Source organism: Sparus aurata, chromosome 6, assembly GCF_900880675.1.
Source record: "Sparus aurata chromosome 6, fSpaAur1.1, whole genome shotgun sequence".
Taxonomy (NCBI): Eukaryota; Metazoa; Chordata; class Actinopteri; order Spariformes; family Sparidae; genus Sparus; species Sparus aurata.
This window is the reverse complement of record NC_044192.1, coordinates 39,744,911-39,771,375: the sequence shown is the minus strand read 5'-3', so window position 1 is coordinate 39,771,375 and position 26,465 is coordinate 39,744,911. Positions and strand designations below refer to the sequence as shown.

The window sequence follows — 26,465 nt, the reverse complement described above, 5'->3', positions numbered from 1 at the left end:
CCACTAACTTTTTTTTGGTAGAGTCTCTCTAGCTCCCTCTGTGTATTTTCCAAAGTCACATATTTATCTGAAAAGGTTTCACCGTCCTCATCAATTTCTTCATTTAACTTTTTAATCTCTTGAATCAATTCATTTTCATAACGTGTGTTCAACCTATGTTTCCAAGAAGAATATTTTATACAGTATCCCCTGAACGAACACTTAAAGGAATCCCATACAATATGAGGGTTAGCACTACCAGTATTAAACTTAAAAAAATCAGAAATAAATGTTTTTGTATTTTCAACAAACAAATCATCCTGTAGTAAAGACAAATTAAACTTCCAGAAACCTGGACCTCTATGAAAATCATCATTCATCACTTGGAGGGTTATAAGTGAATGGTCTGAACGCATATGTTCACTAATATCAGTCATAGATGTCTTTGAACATAGTGTGAAGGATATAAGAAAATAGTCAATCCGACTGGCCTGTTTTTTTCTACGCCATGTATATCTAATTTTTTTGAGGATTTTTTAGTCGCCATATATCAGTTAAATCAAGGGAGGACATCAGAGTCTGGATAGCTCCATGTGCATGTGGATGATAGTTAACTGAAGAATTTCCAGTCCTATCCATCATGGTGTCCAACACTGTATTAAAATCTCCTGTAATAATAATATTAGACCCACAATCTTTTAAATTCTGAATAGTATCTTGAATACATTCAAAAAAAGTAGCATCATCCCTATTTGGTGCGTATAAATTAACTAAACATAATTGTAAAGATTTAATTGTGCAATCAACAATAATCCATCTTCCTTCTGTATCTTGTAGAGTTGTATGGATTACATAATCAAGATTCTTTTCAATAAGGATTGATACCCCCCTTTGATTGCTAGATCCATGACTAAAAAAAATATGTCCTTCCCATTCTCTCATCCATTTCATTTCATCCTTTAACACAGAATGTGTTTCTTGTAAACATATAATATCAAATGTAGATTTATCTTTAAGCCATTTGAAAACCGCATTTCTTTTTATATTGTTAGCTAACCCGTTACAATTATAACTCCCTATAACCAACCTATTTATGTCCCTAGACACACTTTAATAATATTAAACCATCACATATAAAACAAATACACACAGGCCTACTAATAAATCTCAAGTAATCCAAACAAAAAAACAGTAAAGACATAGAAAAGACATCAACACACAACATAGAATAAAATAAAAATTGGGTGGTCAGCAGAGGCAAAGCCACCTTAACACGTGTGTGGAGGCCATCATTAATGTTACAAAATATCTTACTCACTTATATGGCAAGCAAATCAAATCCCTCTTTTCCTCTTTCTATAATTCATCCTCACATTATTATCTTCTTTATCTATGAGTAGCCTAAACTTTTTAGTCTCCTGTCATATAAGACCACCATATTGAAATGGGCATGGGTAATACAGTAATTCAGATATCCAAAGATTGTCTGTCTCTCTTTTTTTTTTTTTTTTCTTCCTTCCTTCATTGCATGTGTGGGTGGTCTAGTTGGGGCCAAACAGCCACGGTGTGATTTCTTTATCCTTGAACAGTCTACCGTTTATATAAAGTTTATCTACAATGAGTCTTACCGCATCTTTCTTCTCCCGATGCTCTTTTAATTTGGGGATCAACTTTCTTCTTCGTGCCACAATTTCTGGAGGGAATTGGTCGTTCACACCATAGGGCTTACCCGCCAGGTGTTTGCTGAAACTTTTAACAAAGGCTTTATCCTTGAATCGTTCAAACTTCGCCATCAATAGACGGGGCTTTCCTTGGTTTTCTCTGTTGCGTTGGAGCCTGTGTACACGATCAAACTGGATTTTTTCCACCATCTCCACATCCATCTGTAATTCGTTGATGAAGAACTGTTTAAGCGTTTTTTCCACTTCTTCACCTGAAGCTTCTGAGATCCCGGAGAAAATCAAATTATCCCTCATGGATCTAGTCGTCAGCTCCAGCATTTTTTCCTTTAATTGGTCACTTTCCGTTTTCATCTGATTCACAGTTGTTTCCACTTTGGTGAATGTGGTTTCCAGCACATCAGTTTTCCTCTTATATTCATCCAGTGTTGCGCATATGAACTCCGAGGTCTGCTTCAGCTCTTGGACATCTTGCCGCAGCTCATCCAGTATATCCAGCTTTCGCAGTCTTACCTCAATAGAGGCCAACAGCTGATGATTTACCTGGGCCGAGGGTGGACTATCCGGTGAGTTTGATTCCGACCAAGATCCAGGTTTTGGTCGTTTAGAAGCGGGCTCCTTCCCTTTGTCCTGATATTCCTCAATCACTGGGCAGGTGTCAGAGATAACGCAGGTTTCAGTCTCGCCGACCATCTCCGTCCCCTTTTCAGCCATCGTGAGTAATTTACCTTAGTTTTAACAAAAGGTTTAGATCATATGTTCCGCTTGAGGTTTTAAGTCAAAACCATATAGAGGTTTTGATTTTGAGCATAGTAGTTACGTTAATTACTTGCCAAACACAGAGCCTCCACAGCGTCCGCGTGTTGCTACTCACGCATGCGCATTCTCTCTCTCTGTACCGCCAAAAACACTGCAGAGCAATTTATTATATGGACCATAAAGAGTATGAACTTGTTTTTCCCAACAATGTCATACCATTTACATGGCTCTACATGTTTTTCCTCTGCACTCACTCTAATCTCCTTGCCTGATGCTTGTTTAAGTCCAAGTTTTCATCTATATGCATGTATTATATAATAGACTGAAACTTGGAAGTTCAGTTTTATATATTCCAATGTTCAGTTTGTTAGTATTATATTTACATCACCCCAAAATAATTTGTGCCCGATGGGACCATGTTTGTGCAACGTACTATCGGCAAGATGCCAATTGTATTCAGAGCCAGCTCTTTAGCTCCTCCTTTCTTTGAAATGTAAACCTTCAAAGTAAAGTAACCTTCAAATACTTCCAAATTCAATAAATTGTCTTTTATTCACATTTCTTTGGTTATATATATATATTCCAATGTTCAGAACTCCACACATGAAGTAAATTCACATATAGAACAGGTTATTGAAAACATTTTCTTTCATGAAAATTTTTCAGCTGTGCAGATTTCAAATCTTCCAGTCACCAACCGTACAAAAAAGTACAATATAAAGCAAACACAGGGTAGCCAGCATGTGCCTGGGGTTCTCCTTGGACTGGCGTTCTGGCATGACCATGGGGTTCACCTCAGATTGGGAAGCCAACATGCACCTGGGGTCCTCCTCAAGATGGGGTGCCAACATGTGCCCAGGGATTAAGTTCATGCTCGCGATTCCAGGTAACTTTTTCAAGTTGCACTGGTAAGTACAACAGGTCTGTAAGCTTCAGGTCAGTCATTGTTAATAAAGCAATCCCATCTTGGGGCTCGGAAAATGCAAAGTGGACCTTTTGCTTTAAGGGACCGTGTGAATTATCATATAGCATGCCTCCGGTGTGTGCCAAATAATGATCTCTTCATCTTCGTCTCTGTTAGGAGGCACAACGCTCCACTCTATCTCTGTATGTCCCAAGTCGTCAGAAGCAAGGACAAATTCACAATTAAGGCCAGTAGGCCGGGAGCCAGGTCCACCCCTCAGAATGTTTTTTGCTACCTTTTTTTCCACTATTATTTCCTGTTATCCCATTTATTGGGCCATCACAAGTTGATAACCCAACTTGGGGCCAAAAACCCCCCTTTTTGGAAAAGCTTCCGACGAAATAATGTAATTGCATATATTAGGGCACTGCAACTGCATACATGGTTAGATAAGTCTGACATTTTGCATGGTGTATCCTGACACATAGGGGAAACTATTAGAGTGACATTCTTGGGCTTACTATTTTCAAATATCACCCTCAGTTTATCCCAAAAGACAAAAATAAATGTGCGTCCGCCTAACACATTGTCATCAAGGGTGATAATTTTCAAGCATTTTATCATACATATCACTGCCTTACATGGATATGAAAAACTTCCCACATTTGTAGGCTTCAATTTAAGTCCAAGATGACCTTTCTATCTAGAAGATTACACATGCTATGACCAAAGTTCTCCAGTGTACCTCAGATCGGAGAAAACTGAATTTTCAGCATTACCCTTCCAAATGGGATTAAGCATGTTTTCTTTCATATAAACAATATCTTAAACAAGAGTTGAGACTTGAGTTATGTACTGCTATACTTTCTGAAGTTAATTACATGAAAAGTGAATGATGTTATACCCCCAGGTGGACCAGGGTATCAGGATGCAAAATAAAACAACAGATTAAGCAAAGGAGGGTTCAGTCACACAAAACCTAGTACCCGAATAAGAGATTTATTGGAGTACAAAGTCCAGGCAAAACAATGAATAACAATGACTCAAGTGTGCAGTCTGTTATCAAGAAGCTAACCATCAATAGAGACAACATTACTAACTAAAGAATTGTTGTCAACAGTAGAAAAGGAGTTGAACATGTTAAAAGAACGGTTTGATATTAATAAGTTATCATTAAATGAAAATAAAACAAAATTTATGGTGTTTGGTGGTGTTAGGGCTAATTGTGAAATTAAATTATTCCTGAATGGAGTAAAAATTGAAAGAGTATATGAGATTAAATTCTTGGGAGTAATTTTAGATCATAAATTCAGTTGGAAGCCACATATAGAATATATTAAAAATAAATTTGCTAAATCTATTGGTATTATTTACAAAGTAGGGGATTTGTTGAACAATAAATGTCTGCGTATATTATACTTCCATTTATAATGCCATATATGTCATATTGTGTTGAAGTTTGGGGAAATGCATGCAGGACATACATAGACCCTATAATTAAACTCCAGAAAAGAGTTATTAGAATAATCAATAAAGCTTCCTATCGCAAAACCACTAATAAATTATGTATAAAGTCTGGCATCTTAAAATTCTCCGCATTGTACATATAAAAGCATTAGAAATATTATTTCGAGCAAGGAATAAAAGTCTTCCCACCTGTATTCAACATTTTTTTTAAATTGAGAGAAAACAACTATAATTGTATGGTCCAAGGCCAATGCCAGTTGTACATAGCAGGGTTAGGATAGGAGGTTTAAGCAAGCTTGCTCCCGGGGCAGTGCATCGTATGTGCTGTCGTCCGTTGCGAGAGAAGTATATCATCACCTGTGCGTCCGCAGAAGATATGATACAGTGCTGCACGGTCACGGCTGCTTGTGTGTGTGTGTGTGTGTGTGTGTGTGATTTCACGATGTATAATTGATTGAGAATGAATCAGGGCTGGACTGAGTTTAGGTTTAGGCATTCAGATCCATGTTGGGGTCAGGCAGGAAGGTCAGAGTGAGGATAAGACATGACATCATCATTTGAGAGCATGTGATAGGACATTTAAGCAAGCTTGCTCCCGGGGCAGTGCAAGAGGTCATCACCTGTGCGCCTGCAGCACTTGTGGTGTTTTCTGCTGCGTCTTTGCGCAGCCAAATTCTAAGTGTGGCAGTTGCAGTATCTATTAATAATAGTTTGTTTTGTAGCCTTTGTTACGTCAAGTATTAATTTCGTTTTTGTGTTTTTATTGTTTTTCTGTTGATTGACATTTTGTTGTCATTTTTTTGTTTGTTGTTTGCCTTTATTTTTACAGATGAATCTTTTTCTTTGTGTGTCTCTGCAGATGGCCACGTTTCGACCCTATTTGGGTCTTCATCAGGCCAGGAGACACAAGGTAAGTATGGCTTTTTATATGAGGAGATGTTGCCCCTTCGAGCTGTGATGCCAAACTGACTTTTATCTTCCCTGTTTCCCTTTTGATAGTCTGTGTTTTTAACTTGTTAACTTCTTTTCTTTTCTCTTTCTATTTTCTCCTTTGCTCCTCTGGCTGATTGAATAATTATCTAGTTCATAACGGGCGGTGTTTTTTTGTGGACGAGAGGACAGACCAGGTTCTTCATGCTCATCAGGACCAGGTTCATCCTGATCATCAGCAGCAGGTTCATCCTCATCTGCCCCTGTGAGTTTCAGCTTTTTACAGCCTTGCAGAGAAAATATATATATATATATATATATATATATATATATATACACACATATATACATATAGATAGATAGATAGATAGATAAATAGATAGATACATAGATAGATAGATACATATATGTGTCTCTTTGTTTAGAAGGTGTGGCTGAGACTGACTTTCACAAATCTAAACTGTTTTCAAATGTGGTCACCTGTCTCCACCTAGTGGACAAAAGAAGGAATTGAATCCACATCATGAACTTTTAAATGTCATGCACATTACCCCGAAAGTCATACGCCTAGTTTTTCTATATACACGATGTTTGTTTCTGCAGCTTCACACTGGTGTCTGAGTCTGCTTCTTGTCAACCTGGAAGGACTTCTCAGATCACATCACCATGACAACCAAAGCAGTTGCAGAAGCCCCTTTCAAGTGAGTGCGGTCTTTACCACCTTGTCTGGCTCGTTTTCTGTCAGATCAGATAATCATTTCCCATGCTCTTCTGTGTTTTCAGGCGAGAGAGGGAGAACATGGGCTTCTCTTTCTATCTAGAGAGTGAGTCGGCAGGGGGGCAGCGGGTGGATAAAGCTGGAAAGGGGCTGCTGCAGGTGTGGAAGAGACAGATTCAACAGCTGAACAGAGTCAGTCCAGACATTGACCTCAGCCATTCTGGCAGCATACCCCTCCCCACAGCTGCTCAACAAGGTACACTCATTATAGAATGCAAGTTCTGCTATATTTGCCCCTGAAACTTTTCTTGTAACAACAGCAAATTACTTTTATCTGGTCTGGCTTGCATCAGGAGAGCATATTTTACATAAAATATTTCAAACGCCTTTCTCACCAAAAGTAAGCAAAGAAAGGAGCCTTGTGGATTAGCATTTGTGGCTGATTAGCTTAAGAAGCTCACTGAACCTAACTGGGCTGACAATGTCAAGTAGCAGCAAATTCGAGGTTAATTTGTGTTATGTCTTGGAAAACTCTGGTAAACATGGCTACACTTGAGTCATAAACAAAGAAATTAGCCCCCTGAATTAGCAATGTAGCAGACTGAGTTTGGGGGCAACTTTTTGGTATATATACAAATGTGTGTGTGTATGTGTGTGTTTGTGTGTGTGTGTGTGTGTGTGTGTGTGATTTACTGTTGCAATTGTTGACTTATTTATTGTATTAGTTCAAAGTAGTATGTATAGTATAAACCCTCGCACGATTCACATTGACATTTTTAAAGGTGGACATGGAGGGAAGCACCGACACTCTGCCACAGCAGCTGAGAGGGAAGAGACAGGTGCGTCAGTGCTGAGAAACAAGAAGGTCAGTGAAAAACCAGGGAAACCTTATTATTTAGAGGTGAACCTTGACTTCCTGGGACTTATTTTTTTGTAGTAAATGCACAATCACAGTAAAGATCTGTATGATAAGTGAACCCCTCCCCTCAAAGTAATGGCAGTGTCTCTTTTTTTTCTATTTCTTCTGTTCCTATCCAAACATAGACAAAGATTAAAAAAGATTTAAAGATATCAAAGCAGTATTACCTTTAATTGCATCACTGGAGCCGACCCACCAGTTGTGCTGCAGGGGTGCATTTTCAGGGATGTATGTGTCTGAGTGTGAACTGTAAGTATTCAGGTGCTTGTCACAACTGTAGCCCATTGTATGAAGTTGCAGAGCCCACAAGTCTAACCTGCCGAGGCCGTGCTGATTTTTGCATTTTTACATTGTGACCTGTTGACCTTTCAGCCAAATCCTGTGTGTGTGTGTCTGTGTGTGTGGTTTGAGAGGTTTTGGACTAGTTTGTGATAGACATCCATTTCAGTGTGTTCATTATATAGCATTCACAGCTGTATTTTGCCACGAGTCATGTGGCTGAACTGTAAGTTGTCAAAAGGAGAATCATATGAAGGTCACTGGCAGACTGATAAAGTGTAATTCAAACTTAAAGGTGTACAGTGTGTCCCAGCAGTCCAGCTGTGTTGCATTTGTGGTGTTTTTTGCTGCGTCTTTGCACAGACAAATCACTGAGTGTGGCAGTTGCAGTGCAACTCCACGTCCACAGGGTGTCATGTGAAGCACCACCAACATCACCTGTGCTAAATTCATCATATCTGCTGCAGTCGTCTCCCAGGATATTTAAGCAAGCTTGCACCCGGTGCAGTGCATCGTATGTGCTGTTGTCTGTTGCAAGAGAGGTAGATCATCACACAGCATCCCCAGCAGATGTGATACAGTGCTGCTATTGAATCCACATCATGAAATTGTAGATTTTAGAAGCACACCACTTACAAACCATGAAAAAGCAGTGGTTGTCCACCTGAAATCAAATGGAAATGCAATCAATGGAACCCAAAGACTATTGTTAGCAGAAGTGAAGTGTTATAGTGTTTAATCTTGGACATTACCTTTGTTTTCCCTTCTATAATCTTGTCCAAACTATGCCATACTTGACTAATTTCATCAGCTCATCTCAGTCTTCAGACAGCTGGTTGGTCCGCCTGCCTGGTCTGGCTGGGTTGGAGGAGCGACCTGCGGCCCACACGGCCATTTGTGTCACCAGCTCTCTGTCTTAAGCATGTACTTGTATATTCATTCACTCCTTCATTGTTGATGTGTTTGTTTTTTTTACTTTATTGTCCTCGCTGCTTGTATGGCAACATATTTTTTCATCCTCACATCTGGTAATTACAATTATGCCACATGTCATTATGGCATGTTTCACATGCAGTGAACATTTTTTATGCAATCCCTTCTCCTGGAGTAGCAATGTTTGTCTAAACCCTTTTCTCTCTCCAATAAATGAGTTTAAGAAAAGACAGTGTCTTTGTGTTTTTCACTGTTTTTGTCACCCTTTATGTGTCCATCTAATGTTAAAGGACTTCAAGGCATTTTCCTTCTCAGCAAGAACATTTATTTAAAACATGATTGTAAAGAACAAGAACAACAAAAACAACAACACGTGTTAATAATAAAAAGCAGCAACATATATGAACAATATGAACCACAACCACATTGCCAACTGGAAAAGTGTCGGCCATACTGGTCGGCGCATTAGGCCGTGCTTTCGTCTCTTCTGGTAACTGTGTTGTGGAGGAGAGGGGGAGAAGAAAAACAGAAACAGAGAAAAATGTATTGTTATCTCCCAGCTTATATTCAGTGGTTGCAATATGCCTCGTCAGACTAAAGAACAGTCCAACCAACAACTATCTAACTAATACTAACACTAATAATTACCATTTAACTTTGAGTGATATTGCCTCAGCCCTGTTAAAGAAATGAGAAGTACACTCACTGCACCCAGAGACGTTCCACATCGGCCCAGGGATCGGCCAAGGAATTGCCTCTCGTGTTTAGGAAAAAATGGTCCTTGCCAGTTGCAGCTCTCCCCAGCCTCCTGAGTAGTGTGTGTCTGATGGCGTTGTGGTAGGCAGACAACCACTGTGGGTGAGAAACAAAATGTCAAGATGTTTTTCAAGTCAGTTGTTGGTGGAAATGGTTTGTTCACTCGAATGTAAAAAAAACACAAACAAACAAACAAAAAACACTCAACTCACCCTATCCAAATCCAAGCCGATGACAGCTTTCTGTGAGCCATCCGAGAAGCTGATGGTTGTGCCAACACCAGCGGTCACCTCCTTGTCAATCCAGTCAGTCAGCTGTGATGGGGGATTACTTTTGAAGGTAAGGATACAAAGAACTTCAAGTGCAAGACACTCAAAGTTTCAGGGAAATGGAAAATTGGAATCAATGCACGCTTACTTTAAATTCCTGCACCGACCTCTTGTGTCCATCAGCACATATTGGTAATGCATTTTGGAGTCAGCGGACATCTGCCTTCCCTCTTTGAGCTTTTGGCAGGCTACCTGCATCCAATTTCTTTGCTTCTCCCGCATGTGCTCACAGCAGGACTTCCTGTTTTCCTGAGATCTGACATGCATCACAGGTTCACAACGGTAAAGTACATTTGAGACATTGAAAAAAACAACAAAAAATGCATGGCCTTCTCCTGACTGTAGTCAGCTGAAGTGTATAGTCTCAAGCACGTGTGTGTGTTATTACTTAAATTTTTTTCACAGACAATTTTTATGCTGACCGGCCTTATCTGTGGAAACACAATGCAGACACTCGCGCAGAGTTAACCCTATAAAGATAGATAGATAGATAGATAGATAGATAGATAGAAATACTTTAATAATCCCAGACTGGGAAATTATTTTGTTACAGCAGGAGTGGGTCCACAAATAAAACACTTCGTACATAACAAAAATAGAATCCAATATATACATAGTGTATATATACAGTGCACAGTGTGCTATAAACAATAAACTATAATAATATATACAACAAAACAGTAGAGAGAGCAGAGTTCTCTATCAGGCAGAGGTGAGAGAGTTATTGTATAAAGTGATGGTTTGTGGCAGGAAAGATTTCCTGTATCTGTTGCTACGACAGCGAAGCGTAAGCAGCCTTCCGGAGAAAGGGCTCCGCTGTCTGACCAGTGTGAGTTGGAGAGGGTGGAGAGGATTATCCATGATGGATGACAGTTTTTTCAGTGTCCTCCTCTCCACCACAGCCTCCAGAGTGTCCTGTTTACACTGGCTCCAATGCTGCTTCCCCAACAAACCACAGCAAAGAAAAGTACACTGGCCACCACAGACTGATAAAAGATCTCCAACATCTTGCTGCACACGTTGAAGGATCTCAGCTTCCTCAGGAAGTAAAGTCTGCTCATCCCCTTCTTGTAAACAGCTTCAGTGTTAGATCTCCAGTCCAGTCTATGGTTGATGGCAGCACCAAGGTACTTATAATTATATATATGTATATATATATATATATATATATATATATATATATATATTATATAATTATAAAGCTTGACACATCCAGAAATTCTAACTTTTTCAGAACTGAGGTGTTTACAAAACACAACTAAATCAGTTCCAAAACTCTTGCCACAGCATTTTGGGCAACTTCTTGCTCACAACTTGGGTAATTGTAGATCCAAAGCAAAGTACGCAAAAAGGAAGGATAGGACATTTAAGCAAGTTTGCACCCGTACCTTTTTTGTGATTATCTTGATGACTTCCTGCATGATGCTTTTACACGCACACACCTGCATATATATATATATATATATATACATATATATATATATATATATATATATATATATACATATATATATATATATATACATATATCTATATATATATATACATATATATATATATATATATATATACACATATATATATATACATATATATATATATATATATATATAGATAGATAGATAGATAGATAGATAGATATATGTGTCTCTTTGTTTAGAAGGTGTGGCTGAGACTGACTTTCACAAATCTAAACTGTTTTCATATGTGGTCACCTGTCTCCATCTAGTGGACAAAACAAGCAATTGAATCCACATCATGAAATTGTAGATTTTAAAAGCACACCACTTACAAACCATGAAAAAGCAGTGGTTTTTCACCTGAAATCGAGTGGAAATGCAATCGATGGAACCCAAAGACTATTGTTAGCAGAAGTGAAGTGTTTTAGTGTTTCATCTTGGACATCGCCTTTGTTTTTCCTTGTATAATCATGTCCAAACTATGCCATATTTGACTCATTTCATCAGCTCAGTGTCTCTGGTAGAATGAAAAGCATTCCGTGTCACCTGCAATGTTTGTCTGAACCCTTTGTTTCTCAAATAAATTAGTTAAAGAAAAGACAGTGCCTTTGTGTTTTTCACTTTTTTCTGTCACCCTTTCTTTGTCAATCTAATGTAAACAAGACTTCAAGGCATTTTCCTTCTAAGCAAAAACATTTATTTAAAACATGGTCATCATAACAACAAACCACAACAAACAAACAAAACATAACATGAAGTTGACTAGAACAGTCCCTACAACTTCCCAAACATCACACACAGCACACATGTTTTTTAATCGTCCAGCCACTCCAGGTCCATGCCCTCCCCTTTGAAGGACGCCCGCCTTACTCCGTAGTCCCAACACAGTTCGTCGTTAACAGCTATGTCTCTGGTGGCCAAGAAGAGGACAGAGTCTTTGGCTCCGTCTGGCAAGTTAAGTCGGAAGACCACGGGCTTAACATTAAAAGCCTTGGACGAGTGGTTCATCCTTCTGCCGAAAGTGTCCTTGGCAGGGTGACACTCGCAGGGGAAGGTCTGCGCATCCAGGCACAACTTCGTGCCGAACCTGCCCTTAAAAAAGAACAGGTAGCACATCGCTCCCTCCTCCAGGGCTTCCATCCTCTTCTTCCCCTCAGGTTCTGATAGGAGCTTTCCATGATAGTCGCATATCACATCCCCTTTGGAGAAGGGCATGGTGGCAATGACACCTGCACAGAAGAGCACAAGAAAAAAAACAACACATAAACAGCTGTTGTTTAGCGGCCATTGCAAAGTCCTTACAGGAAAGTTGTGCTTTTCTGTCTCTCCTCACCTTTACCCTTTGCTTCTCCAAAATCTTTTAAGGCAATCCCCCTCCACTTTTGCTCCACCACTGACTTCATGATATCCACATTTTCCTCAATGGCGGTCTTTAAAGGGGACACCCACGCTTGAAGCACATCAGTGAAAGAGGGGACATTTGTCAGCCACCCCTCCTTCTTGGCGATGGCTTTCACTTTTTCCTCTTTCGGACACTGCCTGCCACAGGAAGCTGGGAGGAAAAGAGTGAGTGAGTGAGTGAGTGAGTGAGGCAGTGAGTGAGTGAGTGAACAAGTGAGTGAGGCAGTGAGTAAGGCAGTCAGTCAGGCAGTCAGTGTGTGTGTCAGTCACACAGGCGATGACAAAAGAAGATGCAGTCATATTGAGACAGTAAGAAAGTTTTCCACAGACAGCATACAATATGTTTTGGACAAAGACAAAGCTGATGCCTACCAGCGACATGTAGCACACGCTTCTCGTACTGCATGCGTCTCCACTTGAAGTAGTGGGTCCGTTCACCTCCAAATCCGGCGTCGGTGATGTCGTCTTTGGACGGGGGGGGGGCACCGATCGTAACAGGGAATTCTTTCACGAAAGCCTCCCATCCGTCATCAAATGAGCCTTTCGCCGACGCCGAACTGCAGGAAGAGAAAAGCACACATCACAATCGGGCAGTTGTGACTTTCGGACGCGTTGCCGTCGGCACCGAAACAGACAGTGTTTACCTTTTGTCCTGGTCAGCTGTCCCCGCGGCCTCGGACGTCCCCGCCGCCTCGGACGTCCCCGCCGCCTCGGACGTCCCCGCGGCCTCGGACGTCCCCGCCGCCTCGGAACTCTCAGCCGCCTCGGACGTGACGGACGGACGGCTAGGGCCCTGTCCCCCGGCAATGTTTTGACAGCTGTGTTGTGGAGGAGAGGGGGAACAGACAGAGACCAAAACAAAAACAAAAAACAGAGACAGAGAAGAATACATTTTCAAGTCACAGCTTACGTTCAGTGGTTGCAATATGCCCTGTCTGAAGTCAAGAACAAGCCATCTAACAATACTAGCACTAATAATTACCAGTTAAAAGTTACAAAAGCGGCCTGCTAGTTCTGGAAGCTTAATGAGTGAAATGGCCTCACCCCTGTTTAAGAAAAGAAAAGCACACTCACTGCTTCCACAGACGGTGCAAATCGGTCCTTGGATTCGCCACCGGAAGGCCCGTGGTCCCTAGGAAGAAACAGCCGTTGTCGTCTTCTGCTCCATGCTGCTTCTTCAAGTAGAGCGGCCTGATGGAGGTGAAGTAGGCACTGAACCACTGTAGGTGGGAGATGAAATGTCAAGATGTTTTTTTCAAGTCAGTCATCTGTGGAAATGGTTTCCTTACTTGAATGTAAAAAAAAAAAAACAACAACAACAATAACAACAACAACAAAAAACAAAAACCACAACCAAAACACCCCAAGGAAACCCTCAACTCACTCTATCTTCATCTACGCTGATAACAGCTCTCTGCGTGCCATCTTTGAATCTGATAGTTGCTCCGACACCGGGGGTCAGCTGCCTGTCGTACCACTCCGTCACCTGTGATGGGGGATTGTTTTTGCAGGTAAGGATACAAACAACTTGAAGTGCACGACAGTCAAAGTTGCAGGGAAACAGAAACAGTGTCGAGGGAACATTGGAATAAGCGCATGCTTACTTTGAAGTCCGCCACCAACTTTTCGGCTATGCCGTGTCTCTTCAACAGGGTGGCCATGCAGAAATAGCGGTACATCGTAATATGATGATGCGATAGGCGCTCCCCCGTCTGGAGCCTGTGGCATGCTTCCTCCATCCAATCCTCTGCCAAGTCCAGCAGACGCTGGTGCTCCAAACTCCTCTTCTCCTGAGAGCTGACGTGCGTCACAGATTCATTAAAGCGATGCACATTTGAAACATTAAAAAAAAAAAAAAAAAAAAGAGTCACCTTAAATGTTCATTCAATCAGAAGCATGACCAACCTCAGCTCTGCACCCTGAGGGCCCTCCGCTCCTTCACCAACAACAAAGAAGCCTTTGCTCCGGAGAAGGTGAACTAATGACTGGCGAGACGCTTCGTCTGGAACTGTGGAGCACAGCTCCTCGTACTCCCAGCGTCTGCCAATCTTAGTCCACTCTTTCTGAGACAACTTGGCTTGCTTAAGCTCTTCATCCCGTTCTGCTTGTGTGTTGTCTTTCATGCATACCCTTTTGAGGTGGACGGGCAGTGCATCATAACCCTTCTTGCATCTGAGGCAATAAACAATTCGCCTGTCAGGGACCTCCCTTCCGAAACAGAGGACAGAGAGAATGCATTCATCAGATGTAAGCATCTGCACTGCCTTCTCCTAATTTTAGTCAGGTGAAGTGTACAGTCACAAGCACATATGTAAGGTCTCACTTACATCAGTCACAATGTATTCGTGGCGTCACCAGCCTTATCTGTGGAAACACAATGTCGACACACACACACACACACACACACACACACACACACAGTTAACCATGTAAAGGCTGATACATACAACAAAGCCAAGTAAATTAAAATTTTTTGCAACTGAGATGTTTACAACACCAACATCAGGCCAAAAACTGTGGCCATGTCATGTTGTTTATGCTATATTTTGTGTAGCACATTTGACACATTCCGCATGTTTGGCAACTTCTTGTTCACCCCACCATTACATAAAATCCAAATGAAATACATAAAATATTAATGAAATCGTAAACTATCACCGTAAGGTAGCAAATACATTGATGCTGGAGTGAATTAAGATAACACTCCCCCCCCCCCCCCCACACACACACACACCCCATTACCTAAATTCCCCAAAAAGACATAAAATATAAATACAATCGTAAAGTATCGCTGTAAAGTTGCAAATACATTGATGCTGGTGTGAATAAAGATAACGTTTTACACCTGAAAATAAAATGTAGGAAAAATGTATAATCCATACGCACTTATTCAATCCCCATCAGCACGTGTCTCAGGGCGCACTGCGCCGCCCCTCCCCCACCATTACCTAACTCACATGCCAAAAAAATACATAAAATATGAATAAAATCGTAAACTATCGCAGTAAAGTAGCAAATACATTGATGCTGGTGTGAATTGAGATAACATTTTGCACCTGAAAATAAAATGTTGGAAAAATTTATAATTCATATGCACTTATTTATTACCCATCGGCACGTGTCTGAGGGCGCACTGCGCAGCCCTTCCCCCACCATTACCTAACTTCCCCCCCAAAAAATACATGAAATATGGATAAAATCATAAACTATCGCCGTAAAGTAGCACATACATTGATGCTGGTGTGAATTAAGATAACGTTTTACACCTGAAAATAAAATGTATATTATTATCATTATTATTATTATTAGTAGTAGTAGTAGAAGTAGTAGTATACCTGCTCACACGCACACGCACACATTCGGCCTCAGCAGTGTCACAAGGCAATACAATCCTAAAGTTACCATAGCAAATAAGCTGATGCTGATGGAAATTAAGGTAATATCTTATATCTGAAAATTACATGTTCGCATAATTGATAATCATTTTACCTGTTCAGACGCAGTTGTGACCTCTCGCTCTGCGCAGTTCTTAAATGGTCCTGAAACTGGACTTGAGATTGGCACTTACGCTGTGACGCGGTTCTGACACCGAGCTCCGCCCACTGTTATGTACATACTGCATTTGCCTTACACAACTGGCAAGCCAGACAGCGAAGGAGAGGCACGGGTCATCTGACCAGCCACTGGCCACCGGGACTACCAGGACGAGGCATCACATCGGCTCAGCAAGGTGAGTTTATGTTGTTGGGCTTTCCTTCTCGGTTGTTGTTATTAAATCAACAAAGTCATGCACATTACCCCAAAGGTCATAAGCTTAGTTTTTCTACATACGGACGTTTTTTCGCCATGTAGTTGCAGGGACAGCCTCGGTAGCTACAATGTAACAACTTGTGCAAAATCCGCGAGGAGTCAGACGGAGTTCGATAATAGTTTACTACTTTTAAAAGACGTATTCATTTATTAATGTATCGTGTCTATGGTGTTTCTACACATAGATGAATAAATTAATAGGTCCGCGTTGCTCATGCGCTCCGCGTGGCTCACGCTCTCCGCGCGTGACTCAGGGCGCACTAAATGCGCCCAGAATCTAATACCGATAGTCTTTAAATCCTCGCTTCACGTTGGCTCAGCAAGGTGAGTTTATGTTGTTGGCCTTTCCTTCTCGGTTGTTGTTATTAAATAAACAAAGTCATGCACATTACCCCAAAGGTCATAAGCCTAATTATTTTACATACGCGACGTTTGTTTCGCCATTTTGTTGCAGGGACAGGCTCGGTAACTACGATGTAACAACTTGTGCAAAGTCCGTGAGGAGTCAGACAGAGTTAGATAGTAGTTTACAACTTTTAAAGGACATATTCATTCCTTGATTTTTCGTGTTTTATGGGTTTTTTTTTTTTTTTTTTTTTTTTTACCCATAGATGAATAAATGCATTGGTGTGGTGCGCAGGCCGGAGCGCGTGGCTCAGGGTGCAGGATGTGGGCCTCCAATCTAATCCCGAGAATCTTTTCAATCCAATGCTAACACTGACCTTGATAATCACATCATTGTCATTGTGATCTTTTAATTTTCTGGACCTAGCTTTGTCAAATCGTTTTGCTGATGTAGTTGGGGTTTTGCTTTTGTGTAGTGTTGCAAATGTCAGAGAGACACAGAGAGAGCTATTTAAATGTAGTCCGTGGAGTGATCTCCAGGCCGACCCAACCATCTCAATTCATCTTTAATGGTCAAGCTTAACTAAAAGCAATGCGTGAAATGATTGTTGATTCATCACAATGCGGGTAAAAGCTGCAATCAATAGTGACATTGATATTAAGTAACACCGGCCAGCCCCGATGTCTAGCATGGGCTGTTATCAATGGGCAATGTGTGTATGTATTGAGTGTGTGTCGTGTAAACTGGCCCCAACATGTTTACATCCTGTGCAAGGTGTTACTGTTTGTGAGCTTGTTTGCTGTTGGGTATCTTTTGATTAGACGTATTCATTATAGAATATGATGTCATCACTTTGTTCTCTCTTCCATTACAAACGCAGCAGATCGAGATGATGTCGGCTCCCGTGAGTCCCCAATTATCTCCCCTACAACAGACCCCGGACACCACGGACACCGACTTCCTCAGCGTTGCGTCAGACAATACTGAATGTCTCCTCGCCGAGGTGGGCCACCACAGGGACATTGGGGAATTCCTTCGCGCCGATTTCCGGCTCCCCATACACTGCACCAGCCCCACTAATCCCCATTGCCTCAGATACACGTACGACATCGACGGCGTCGTGATGCATGTGCGCCACATGAGGGATATATTTGCCGACGTGTGCTATTTGAACCTGCCCCTGGGGAATGCCAAAACGCTGAAAAAGCAGTACAGCTACTTGAAAAAGCACGTCTACCTGCCAAACTGTAGTCCAAAAGGCATAGCGGCCCTGAAGAACAGCCTCGGACATAAAATAGCGGACGTCGCGGGAGGCTACGTCCTCACGCTTTGCGCCGTCCCCAGCTGCCTCACAGAGCCAGACTTCAGGCTGCAAAACCCGAGTCTGTATGCCCCTCTTGCGGCCGAACTGCTAAGAAGCGTGACGGACGAGTTTTGCCGACTCCTGAACAACCTGACACCGATGGACATGTCGCGCCCCACGGTACAAAAGCAGGGCACTACCAACCTGGCCTTTTTCCGAGTCCTTAGGGTGGATCAACCCTTTATTCTTAGCCTCCTGGACAAGGCAGTGGAGAAGGCCAACAGCTGCTACTTTTTGACCGTCATCGCCACCCTTGGGCAGTTTGGACAGCGGGACCCTGACATCCTGCAAATCAGCGACTTGGTGTCCCAGGATTCAGTGGTGTCCTTATCAGTCCACCTTGCCACAAAGGTGCTGGCTGTGAGGGAGGACACGCATCTCCTCCTCTCTCGTTACGGTCTGCTTGGCCTGATTGGCGTGAGGGGGTCACTGTTTACGACACTGGGAATGCACGAAACGTGCAATTTCCAGTCAAACTTGAACAATCTAGCTATGGACATAGGCCAGGAATTAATGAGCGTGCTGTCAAAAACCGGCAAAGTAACTTTCCTCCAGCTCTACGCCGACGCTCCGCACATCCACTACAGCCAGCCATTCAAACACCCCGTGAGTGGGGTTCTGGTAACTTGTGGCTTGTCCCACCCAAATTTCACAACCACCCTCACCAGCAGGGCACACACGTACCTCAGGTACGTCCGGGACCTGAGCCGCCGCCTGGTGTGTCAAGTGGGATGCCGCATCGAGCAGGTGGTGCGTTTTGATGGCAAAGATGTTCCCTTTGACATTAACCCGCGGGACTTTTTCGATCATTCTGCTCTGCAGAAGCTTTTACTTGACCATGCGCTGCTGGTGCCCTTCCAGGACAGAGAGGAAGGCCAGGGTCTCCTATCGACATTGAGGAATGTTGTCAACCACCTGGCCGGCGTCCTGGGACAGTCCTTGCGCGACAGCGAGGGTGTTGGCAGGTACGACGCTTCTTGGAAAGCATTTCAGGCGGAGCTGGCCCTGGAGGAGCTCTTCTTCGGCCATCCCTTGTCAGTCCTTGACAACACCCTCAGTGCCAGCCTGGGAACCAGCACAGTCAATGAACGTAGCGTGAGCCACGAGAGGGGTTTCATCGGGCTGGCACCCCACAACAGCGCCAGTCTGGAAGAGTCCCCGCCTCCCCTCCATCACTGGACCAGGGACGAGCTACAAAAAACACGCATCCAGAGGATCTGGGCACTGTGTCAGTGTTTGGAAGCTGGACCGGCCGTGCTCGGGGCAGCCCTGATAAGGGTCCTACTGGGGGATCTTTACAAGCGCAACGATCAGCTTCCCTGGACCTCCCTTAAGGCAGACACTCCCCCTGGCAGGCTGATTGGTGCGACCGATGTCAAGAAACTGGCCGAGGACCTCGCCAACAAAGACAGCTTCCCAGTCCCACACACATTCAGCAGGGCGCGCACCCTGGTGAGTGAGGCAGGGCAGGATGTGGTGGAGTGCCTGGTCCAAGGCTTCACCGCTGAGGCCATCATCTTCTTCCCAGGATTCAAATTCACAGACCTTCGCAGCACCAAAAGGATCTGGTGGAACTACAGGGACTGGATTCAGGTCAGCCACGGAGATCAGTCCATCCTACAAATGTCTCACGTCGCCTCCAACACACTTCAAGTTCTCTCAGAGATTGAGCGGCGCTCCCTCTGCTTTTCAAAACACCTGGAGGTGTACCGAGACCATGGCATGCCTTGGATGGCAACAGTGTTACAGAGGCTCCCGAAGGAGATGAAGGGAGGTTTGCTCCTCAACACACTCACCTTCATCTCCTGCGTTGCTTTGATACAGAATGGAGCTTACATTGACTTTGTACACTTGAAAGAGCTTCTCCAGCAGATGAGCCTGGGAGGTGTGTCTCAGGCCCGACTTCAGCAGCTACTCATCCTGGGGAAATTCAACCTGGAAAAAGTGAGAAATGTCAGGATCTGGAGACTGCATCCGTCCGTCCCGTATAAGGTATGCATTAGCTGGCCTGTCCGTGTCATTCCACAGCACTTGTTTTTGACATGCTATTGGTCTTTTTTATCTATTTACATCTTTATTTCTTTGTAGTAGTAGTAGTTGGTCTTTTTATCCAAAGCATCCTGTGACTTTGTCTTTTTTAAGCTGCTGTGCAAACGAAGGTGTTGTTATTTCTGTTGTCATTATAACAATGCTTGTTGTCGTCACAGCTATTGTCGTTCATATATTCTTAACAGTTGGAGAAACAGGTGACCCCTTTGCCATCCCTCCGAGCACCTCCCAGTGAGGCGACTACGTGTGTCCAGCCCCTGGAAGATGTCCAAGCCGTCGATGACCAGGATGAGATAAGGCCCGCAGCGGTGCCGGCTGCCACGTGCTTGCCGGCCAACTTTCGGCAGAAGTGGACCGCAGATGAGGAATCGCTCGTTCCCAAAGAGTCCCAGGTCACCCACAAAGTTGCATACCAGGAATACATCCAAACGTGCAGGAAGAGAAAGTTGCCAGTAAGAACATTTGATGCCTTCAAGCGCAAGAGGCAGCGCCTGATGACTTAAAGCACACAAAAGATAGCTAAGAAAAGAATGTGCTGTTGCAATGTTTGAATTTTGTATTTGTATTTTTTTTGGTATGTATATATGTTTGTGTGATTTGCTGTTGCAATCGTTGCCTTATTTATTGTATAAGTACAAAGTAGATGATGTCTTCAAGCGCAACAGGCAGCGCCTGATGACTTGAAGCACACAAAAGATAGCTAAGAAAAGAATGTGCTGTTGCAATGTTTGAATTTTGTATTTGTATTTTTTTTGGTATGCATATATGTTTGTGTGATTTGTGTGATTTCTATATATATATATATATATATATATATATATATATATATACATATATATACATATATATATATATATATATATATATATATATATATATATATATACATGCATATATAAAATATATATTAATATATGTATGTGATCGTGTATATTGAAAATGAGGAAAAAAAAAAAAAAAAAAACCCTCACATGGACTCTGCCTTGACGAGGCGTGAGGGCTTAAAGCCTCTGTGATCCTCTGGTGTGTTTCAGAATCTCCAGAATCACAGAGGCCAAACCAAAGAGTCCACAACATACAGCTAAAATTAAACTGAAATTGCCTCCCTGTTTAGCAACAATGCTTCGCGGTTTCATGCTTCTGTTCGGCTGTCAGGCGCACGATTCACATTGTCATTTTTAAAGGTGGACATGGAGAGAAGTACCGACACTGCCACAGCAGCTGAGAGGGAAGAGCTGAGACGCAGCAGTGTTCCTGTATTCCACCGCGGCTTCTCCGAGACAGGTGCACCAGTGCTGAGAGACAAGGAGGTCAGTGTGAAAACCAGGGATACCTTAGTATTTTGATTTTAACTCAAAACCCAATTAAATACCTGTCTTTTAAGGGAAAATAATAACAATAAGAAGTAAATATACAAAAACACACACACACCACGACCACCATAAACTCAAGTCCACAGCTCCAGCTGTTTTATTTTGCAGAGATTTTTGGAGACAGCTAGAGCTACAACTAAAATAACTTAGTTTAACATTTAACATTTAAGTCAATTTTAAGATTCCAGGACAAGTGGAGACAAAAAAGACATGTAAATGATCAATTTAAGATCATACCATTTATGCACACATCAAAAACAAGCGAATAACTTTCATCCATCTGACATATGTCAATATGAGATATTGTATCTTGGCAAGTGCAGACTTATTTGCTGTGTCTCTTGTATTATTTACCTGAACACTGTGAATTTAGCAGTGTCTCTGGCACATTCTCGACGGTGATGCTCCTGAATGGCTTGGTGCGCACAGACGACTTCTTATTTCTAACATAGAGGTGAGCTGTGACACACTCAGCCATTCTGGATGCAGTAAACACATCCAGATTTCAACAGGTAAGTGAAACAGGGAACTGCTTCGATGGTATCACAGTATGCAGATGCGATTTATTGTTAGGGTTAGTATGGCGGAGGAGAAAAACGACCAAGATTAAAGAAACTCAAGTTGGATGATGTTTTTTGCCAGGTTCATCTGAATATAAGTAATTGTGAGAGGTGCCTGCTGGACAGAGGTAGTCCAGAATTGTAGAGAACAACGCAGCTCATTTCTGGTTTCTAATACAGTAGGAGGCGTGTTGTTTTCAGCCTTTCTGGATGCAGTCAACAGCTCCAGCTGTTTTATTTTGCAGCGATTCTTAGTTCAACATTTGTTAACTCAATTTTAAGACAAAAAAGACATGTAAATAATCAATTTAAGATCATCCCATTTATGCACACATCAAAAACAAGCGAATAACTTTGAACACAAGAACATCCATCTGACATATGTAATTATGAGATATTGTATCTTGGCAAGTGCAGACTTATTTGCTGCGTCTCTTGTATTATTTACCTGAACACTGTGAATTTAGCAGTTTCTCTGGCACATTCTCGACGGTGATGCTCCTGAATGGCTTGGTGCGCACAGACGACTTCTTATTTCTAACATAGAGGTGAGCTGTGACACACTCTGCCATTCTGGATGCAGTAAACACATCCAGATTTCAACAGGTAAGTGAAACAGGGAACTGCTTCGATGGTATCACAGTATGCAGATGCGATTTATTGTTAGGGTTAGTATGGCGGAGGAGAAAAACGACCAAGATTAAAGAAACTCAAGTTGGATGATGTTTTTTGCCAGGTTCATCTGAATATAAGTAATTGTGAGAGGTGCCTGCTGGACAGAGGTAGTCCAGAATTGTAGAGAACAATGCAGCTCATTTCTGGTTTCTAATACAGTACGAGGCGTGTTGTTTTCAGCCTTTCTGGATGCAGTCAACAGCTCCAGCTGTTTTATTTTGCAGCGATTCTTAGTTCAACATTTGTTAACTCAATTTTAAGACAAAAAAGACATGTAAATAATCAATTTAAGATCATCCCATTTATGCACACATCAAAAACAAGCGAATAAGTTTGAACACAAGAACATCCATCTGACATATGTAATTATGAGATATTGTATCTTGGCAAGTGCAGACTTATTTGCTGCGTCTCTTGTATTATTTACCTGAACACTGTGAATTTAGCAGTTTCTCTGGCACATTCTCGACGGTGATGCTCCTGAATGGCTTGGTGCGCACAGATGACTTCTTATTTCTAACATAGAGGTGAGCTGTGACACACTCAGCCATTCTGGATGCAGTAAACACATCCAGATTTCAACAGGTAAGTGAAACAGGGAACTGCTTCGATGGTATCACAGTATGCAGATGCGATTTATTGTTAGGGTTAGTATGGCGGAGGAGAAAAACGACCAAGATTAAAGAAACTCAAGTTGGATGATGTTTTTTGCCAGGTTCATCTGAATATAAGTAATTGTGAGAGGTGCCTGCTGGACAGAGGTAGTCCAGAATTGTAGAGAACAATGCAGCTCATTTCTGGTTTCTAATACAGTAGGAGCTGTGTTGTTTTCAGCCTTTCTGGATGCAGTCAACAGCTCCAGCTGTTTTATTTTGCAGCGCTTCTTAGTTCAACATTTGTTAACTCAATTTTAAGACAAAAAAGACATGTAAATGATCAATTTAAGATCATCCCATTTATGCACACATCAAAAACAAGCGAATAACTTTCATCCATCTGACATATGTCAATATGAGATATTGTATCTTGGCAAGTGCAGACTTATTTGCTGTGTCTCTTGTATTATTTACCTGAACACTGTGAATTTAGCAGTGTCTCTGGCACATTCTCGACGGTGATGCTCCTGAATGGCTTGGTGCGCACAGACAACTTCTTATTTCTAACATAGAGGTCAGCTGTGACACACTCAGCCATTCTGGATGCAGTAAACACATCCAGATTTCAACAGGTAAGTGAAACAGGGAACTGCTTCGATGGTATCACAGTATGCAGATGCGATTTATTGTTAGGGTTAGTATGGCGAAGATTAAAGAAACTCAAGTTGGATGATGTTTTTTGCCAGGTTCATCTGAATATAAATAATTGTGAGAGGTGTAGTCCAGAATTGTAGAGAACAATGCAGCTCATTTCTGGTTTCTAATACAGTATGAGATGTGTTGTTTTCAGCCTTTCCGGATGCAGTCAACAGCTCCAGCTGTTTTATTTTGCAGCGATTCTTAGTTCAACATTTGTTAACTCAATTTTAAGACAAAAAAGACATGTAAATAATCAATTTAGCAGTTTCTCTGGTGAATTACGACTTTTCAGAGTGGCCCGAACCGAAAATTACGTGTGTGGGGGAAAAAAACAATAAGAAAACAGGTCTACTGGTGTGAAATCAGCTCTAATATGTTCTCATTTGTGCATTCTACAAGTACCAGAATGTGTGGCTTGTATAGCATGTATGGTATGCATATTTAATGCATTCAAACATTTGCTGTGTATTCTTTGTCTCCCCTTATTTGTCGACAGCAAAACCTGGCAGGAGTATTGGAGAAAGATGAACGTGTTGGTGTGGTTAATGGACGAGAGGAAATGGTGGCAGTCTCCAGCATCAGCTCAACTACTTCCACTTTTCTCAAAAGCCTCCTTATGGTGCTGGATTACCTCTTAACGGACAAAAGCAGGTCAGAGACAAACACAAACATGGAATCAAACTACTGTATCCGGGCAGCGCCACCCGTGAACAGTTATACTTACTGCTGAATTGCAACAGGTAAGTAAAACAGGTAACTGCTTCCATGGTATCACATGCAATTTATTGTAAAACTTAGTGTATGTATATGTATATATATATATATATATATATATATATATATATATATATATATATATATATACATACACTAAGTTTTACAATACATAGTTTTACTATATATATATATATATATATATATATATATATATATATATATATATATAAATATATATACATGTATATGTATATGTAGTTACAGTGAGTAACCTCCACATGGGCTCTGCCTTGACGAGGCGTGGAGGCTTAAAGCTTCTGTGATCCTCTGGTGTCTTGAAGAATCTCCAGAATCACTAAAGCTAAACCAAAGAGTCCGCACCATACAGCTGAACTTGAAATAGCAATGCCTCCCTTTGTTCCAACAACACATTTAAGGTTTCATGCTTCTATGCAGTTGGCACGATTCACACAAAAGGAGGAATTGAATCATGAAATTGTAGATTTTAGAAGCACACCACTTACAAACCATGAAAAAGCAGTGGTTTTTCACCTGAAATGAAATGGAAATGCAATAAATGGAAGCCAAAGACTATTGTTAGCGGAAGTCAAGTGTTTAAGTGTTTCATCGTATAATCATGTCCAAACTGTGCCATACTTGACTCGTTTCATCAGCTCAGTGTCCCTGGTAGTATGAAATGCATTCCGTGTCACCTGCAATGTTTGTCTGAACCCTTTGTTTCTCAGATAAATTAGTTAAAGAAAAGACAGTGCCTATGTGTTTTTCACTGTTTTTTGCCACCCTCTTTATGTAAATCTAATGTTAACAAGACTTCAAGGCATTTTCCTTCTCAGCAAAAACGTTTATTTAAAACACAGTTCCAAGTAACAACAAAAACAAATGTGAATAATAAAAAGCAAACAACAGCAACACGTATGAACAATATAAACACAAACAACTGCAGCAATAACAAGAACAAGTATCAAAAAAACAAAAAAAACATCAGCATCAATCAAATCAGAGCAAACACTGTGGCCCGCAGTGGACGGCTAATGTGGGTCCCCTTTCGTCTCTTCTGGTAACTGTGTTGTGGAGGAGAGGGGGAGAAGAACAACATAAACAGACAAAAATGTATTGTTATCTCCCACCTTATGTTGAGTGGTTGCAATATGCCTGGTCAGAGGTGAAGAACAAACCAACTCACAATACTAGCAGTAATAATTACCATTTAAAAAGTTACATAAGCAACCTGCTAGTTGTGGTTGCTTAATGAGTGAAATTGGCTCAGCCCTGTTTAAGAAATGAGAAGTAAACTCACTGCTTCCAGAGACCAGCCACAACATCTCCTGTGTTGCCCAGGAAAAAAAGGCCCTGGCCTGCTGCAGCTCGCCCCAGCCTCCTTTGGAGTGACGGCCTGATGCAGGTGAGATAGGCCGCGAACCACTGTTGGTGGGGGAAAAAAAAAATGTCAGGATGTTTCTTTTCAAGTCAGTCGTCGGTGGAAATGGTTTTCTTCACTTGAAGGTACAAAACACACAAGCAAACAAACAAACAAACAAGCAAAAAACACTCAACTCACCCTCTCCAATGCTAAACTGATCACAGCTTGCTCGAAGCTGTCAGAGAAGGTGATTTTTTTCCCAGCGCCTGGGGTCACCTCCCCAGTCACCGAGTTCCGCCCACTGTTAAAGGTGAAAGATTCCTGTATGTAGAAATTCGTATGCATTGCCTTTGCCTTACAGGACTGGCAACCCTGACCTGACG

General features: G+C 41.8%; 2 protein-coding genes and 1 long non-coding RNA gene across 3 annotated transcripts; 1 reads left to right on the top strand and 2 right to left on the bottom strand.

Annotated features, from left to right (window-relative positions):
- Positions 1–5,083: 5,083 nt before the first annotated feature.
- LOC115583888 (crossover junction endonuclease EME1-like) lies at positions 5,084–8,633 on the top strand. Its single transcript, XM_030421115.1, has 4 exons — positions 5,084–5,983; positions 6,322–6,419; positions 6,502–6,692; positions 7,219–8,633. The coding sequence occupies exons 2-4, from the start codon at positions 6,385–6,387 to the stop codon at positions 7,371–7,373; spliced, it is 381 nt and encodes a 126-aa protein (XP_030276975.1). The 5' UTR covers positions 5,084–5,983; positions 6,322–6,384; the 3' UTR covers positions 7,374–8,633.
- Positions 8,634–11,792: 3,159 nt separating this feature from the next.
- On the bottom strand, positions 11,793–13,219 carry LOC115583906 (N-lysine methyltransferase KMT5A-like). Its single transcript, XM_030421144.1, has 4 exons — positions 13,158–13,219; positions 12,886–13,070; positions 12,446–12,664; positions 11,793–12,341 (listed from the first exon to the last, which is right to left on the bottom strand). The coding sequence occupies exons 2-4, from the start codon at positions 12,917–12,919 to the stop codon at positions 11,926–11,928; spliced, it is 669 nt and encodes a 222-aa protein (XP_030277004.1). The 5' UTR covers positions 12,920–13,070; positions 13,158–13,219; the 3' UTR covers positions 11,793–11,925.
- Positions 13,220–13,279: 60 nt separating this feature from the next.
- On the bottom strand, positions 13,280–14,034 carry LOC115582551 (uncharacterized). The gene is made up of 3 exons (XR_003984186.1): positions 13,898–14,034; positions 13,588–13,733; positions 13,280–13,331 (listed from the first exon to the last, which is right to left on the bottom strand). It is a non-coding gene; the product is annotated as an uncharacterized LOC115582551 (long non-coding RNA).
- Positions 14,035–26,465: the final 12,431 nt, after the last annotated feature.

Coding starts and splice junctions, on each gene's coding strand:
- LOC115583888 (XM_030421115.1), top strand. CDS start 6,385: ATGACAACCAAAGCAGTTGCAGAAGCCCCTTTCAA. Junction 6,420..6,501: donor GTTGCAGAAGCCCCTTTCAA/GTGAGTGCGGTC, acceptor CTGTGTTTTCAG/GCGAGAGAGGGAGAACATGG. Junction 6,693..7,218: donor CCCCACAGCTGCTCAACAAG/GTACACTCATTA, acceptor ACATTTTTAAAG/GTGGACATGGAGGGAAGCAC.
- LOC115583906 (XM_030421144.1), bottom strand. CDS start 12,919: ATGCAGTACGAGAAGCGTGTGCTACATGTCGCTG. Junction 12,665..12,885: donor GCGTGTGCTACATGTCGCTG/GTAGGCATCAGC, acceptor TTTTCCTCCCAG/CTTCCTGTGGCAGGCAGTGT. Junction 12,342..12,445: donor TGGAGAAGCAAAGGGTAAAG/GTGAGGAGAGAC, acceptor TCTTCTGTGCAG/GTGTCATTGCCACCATGCCC.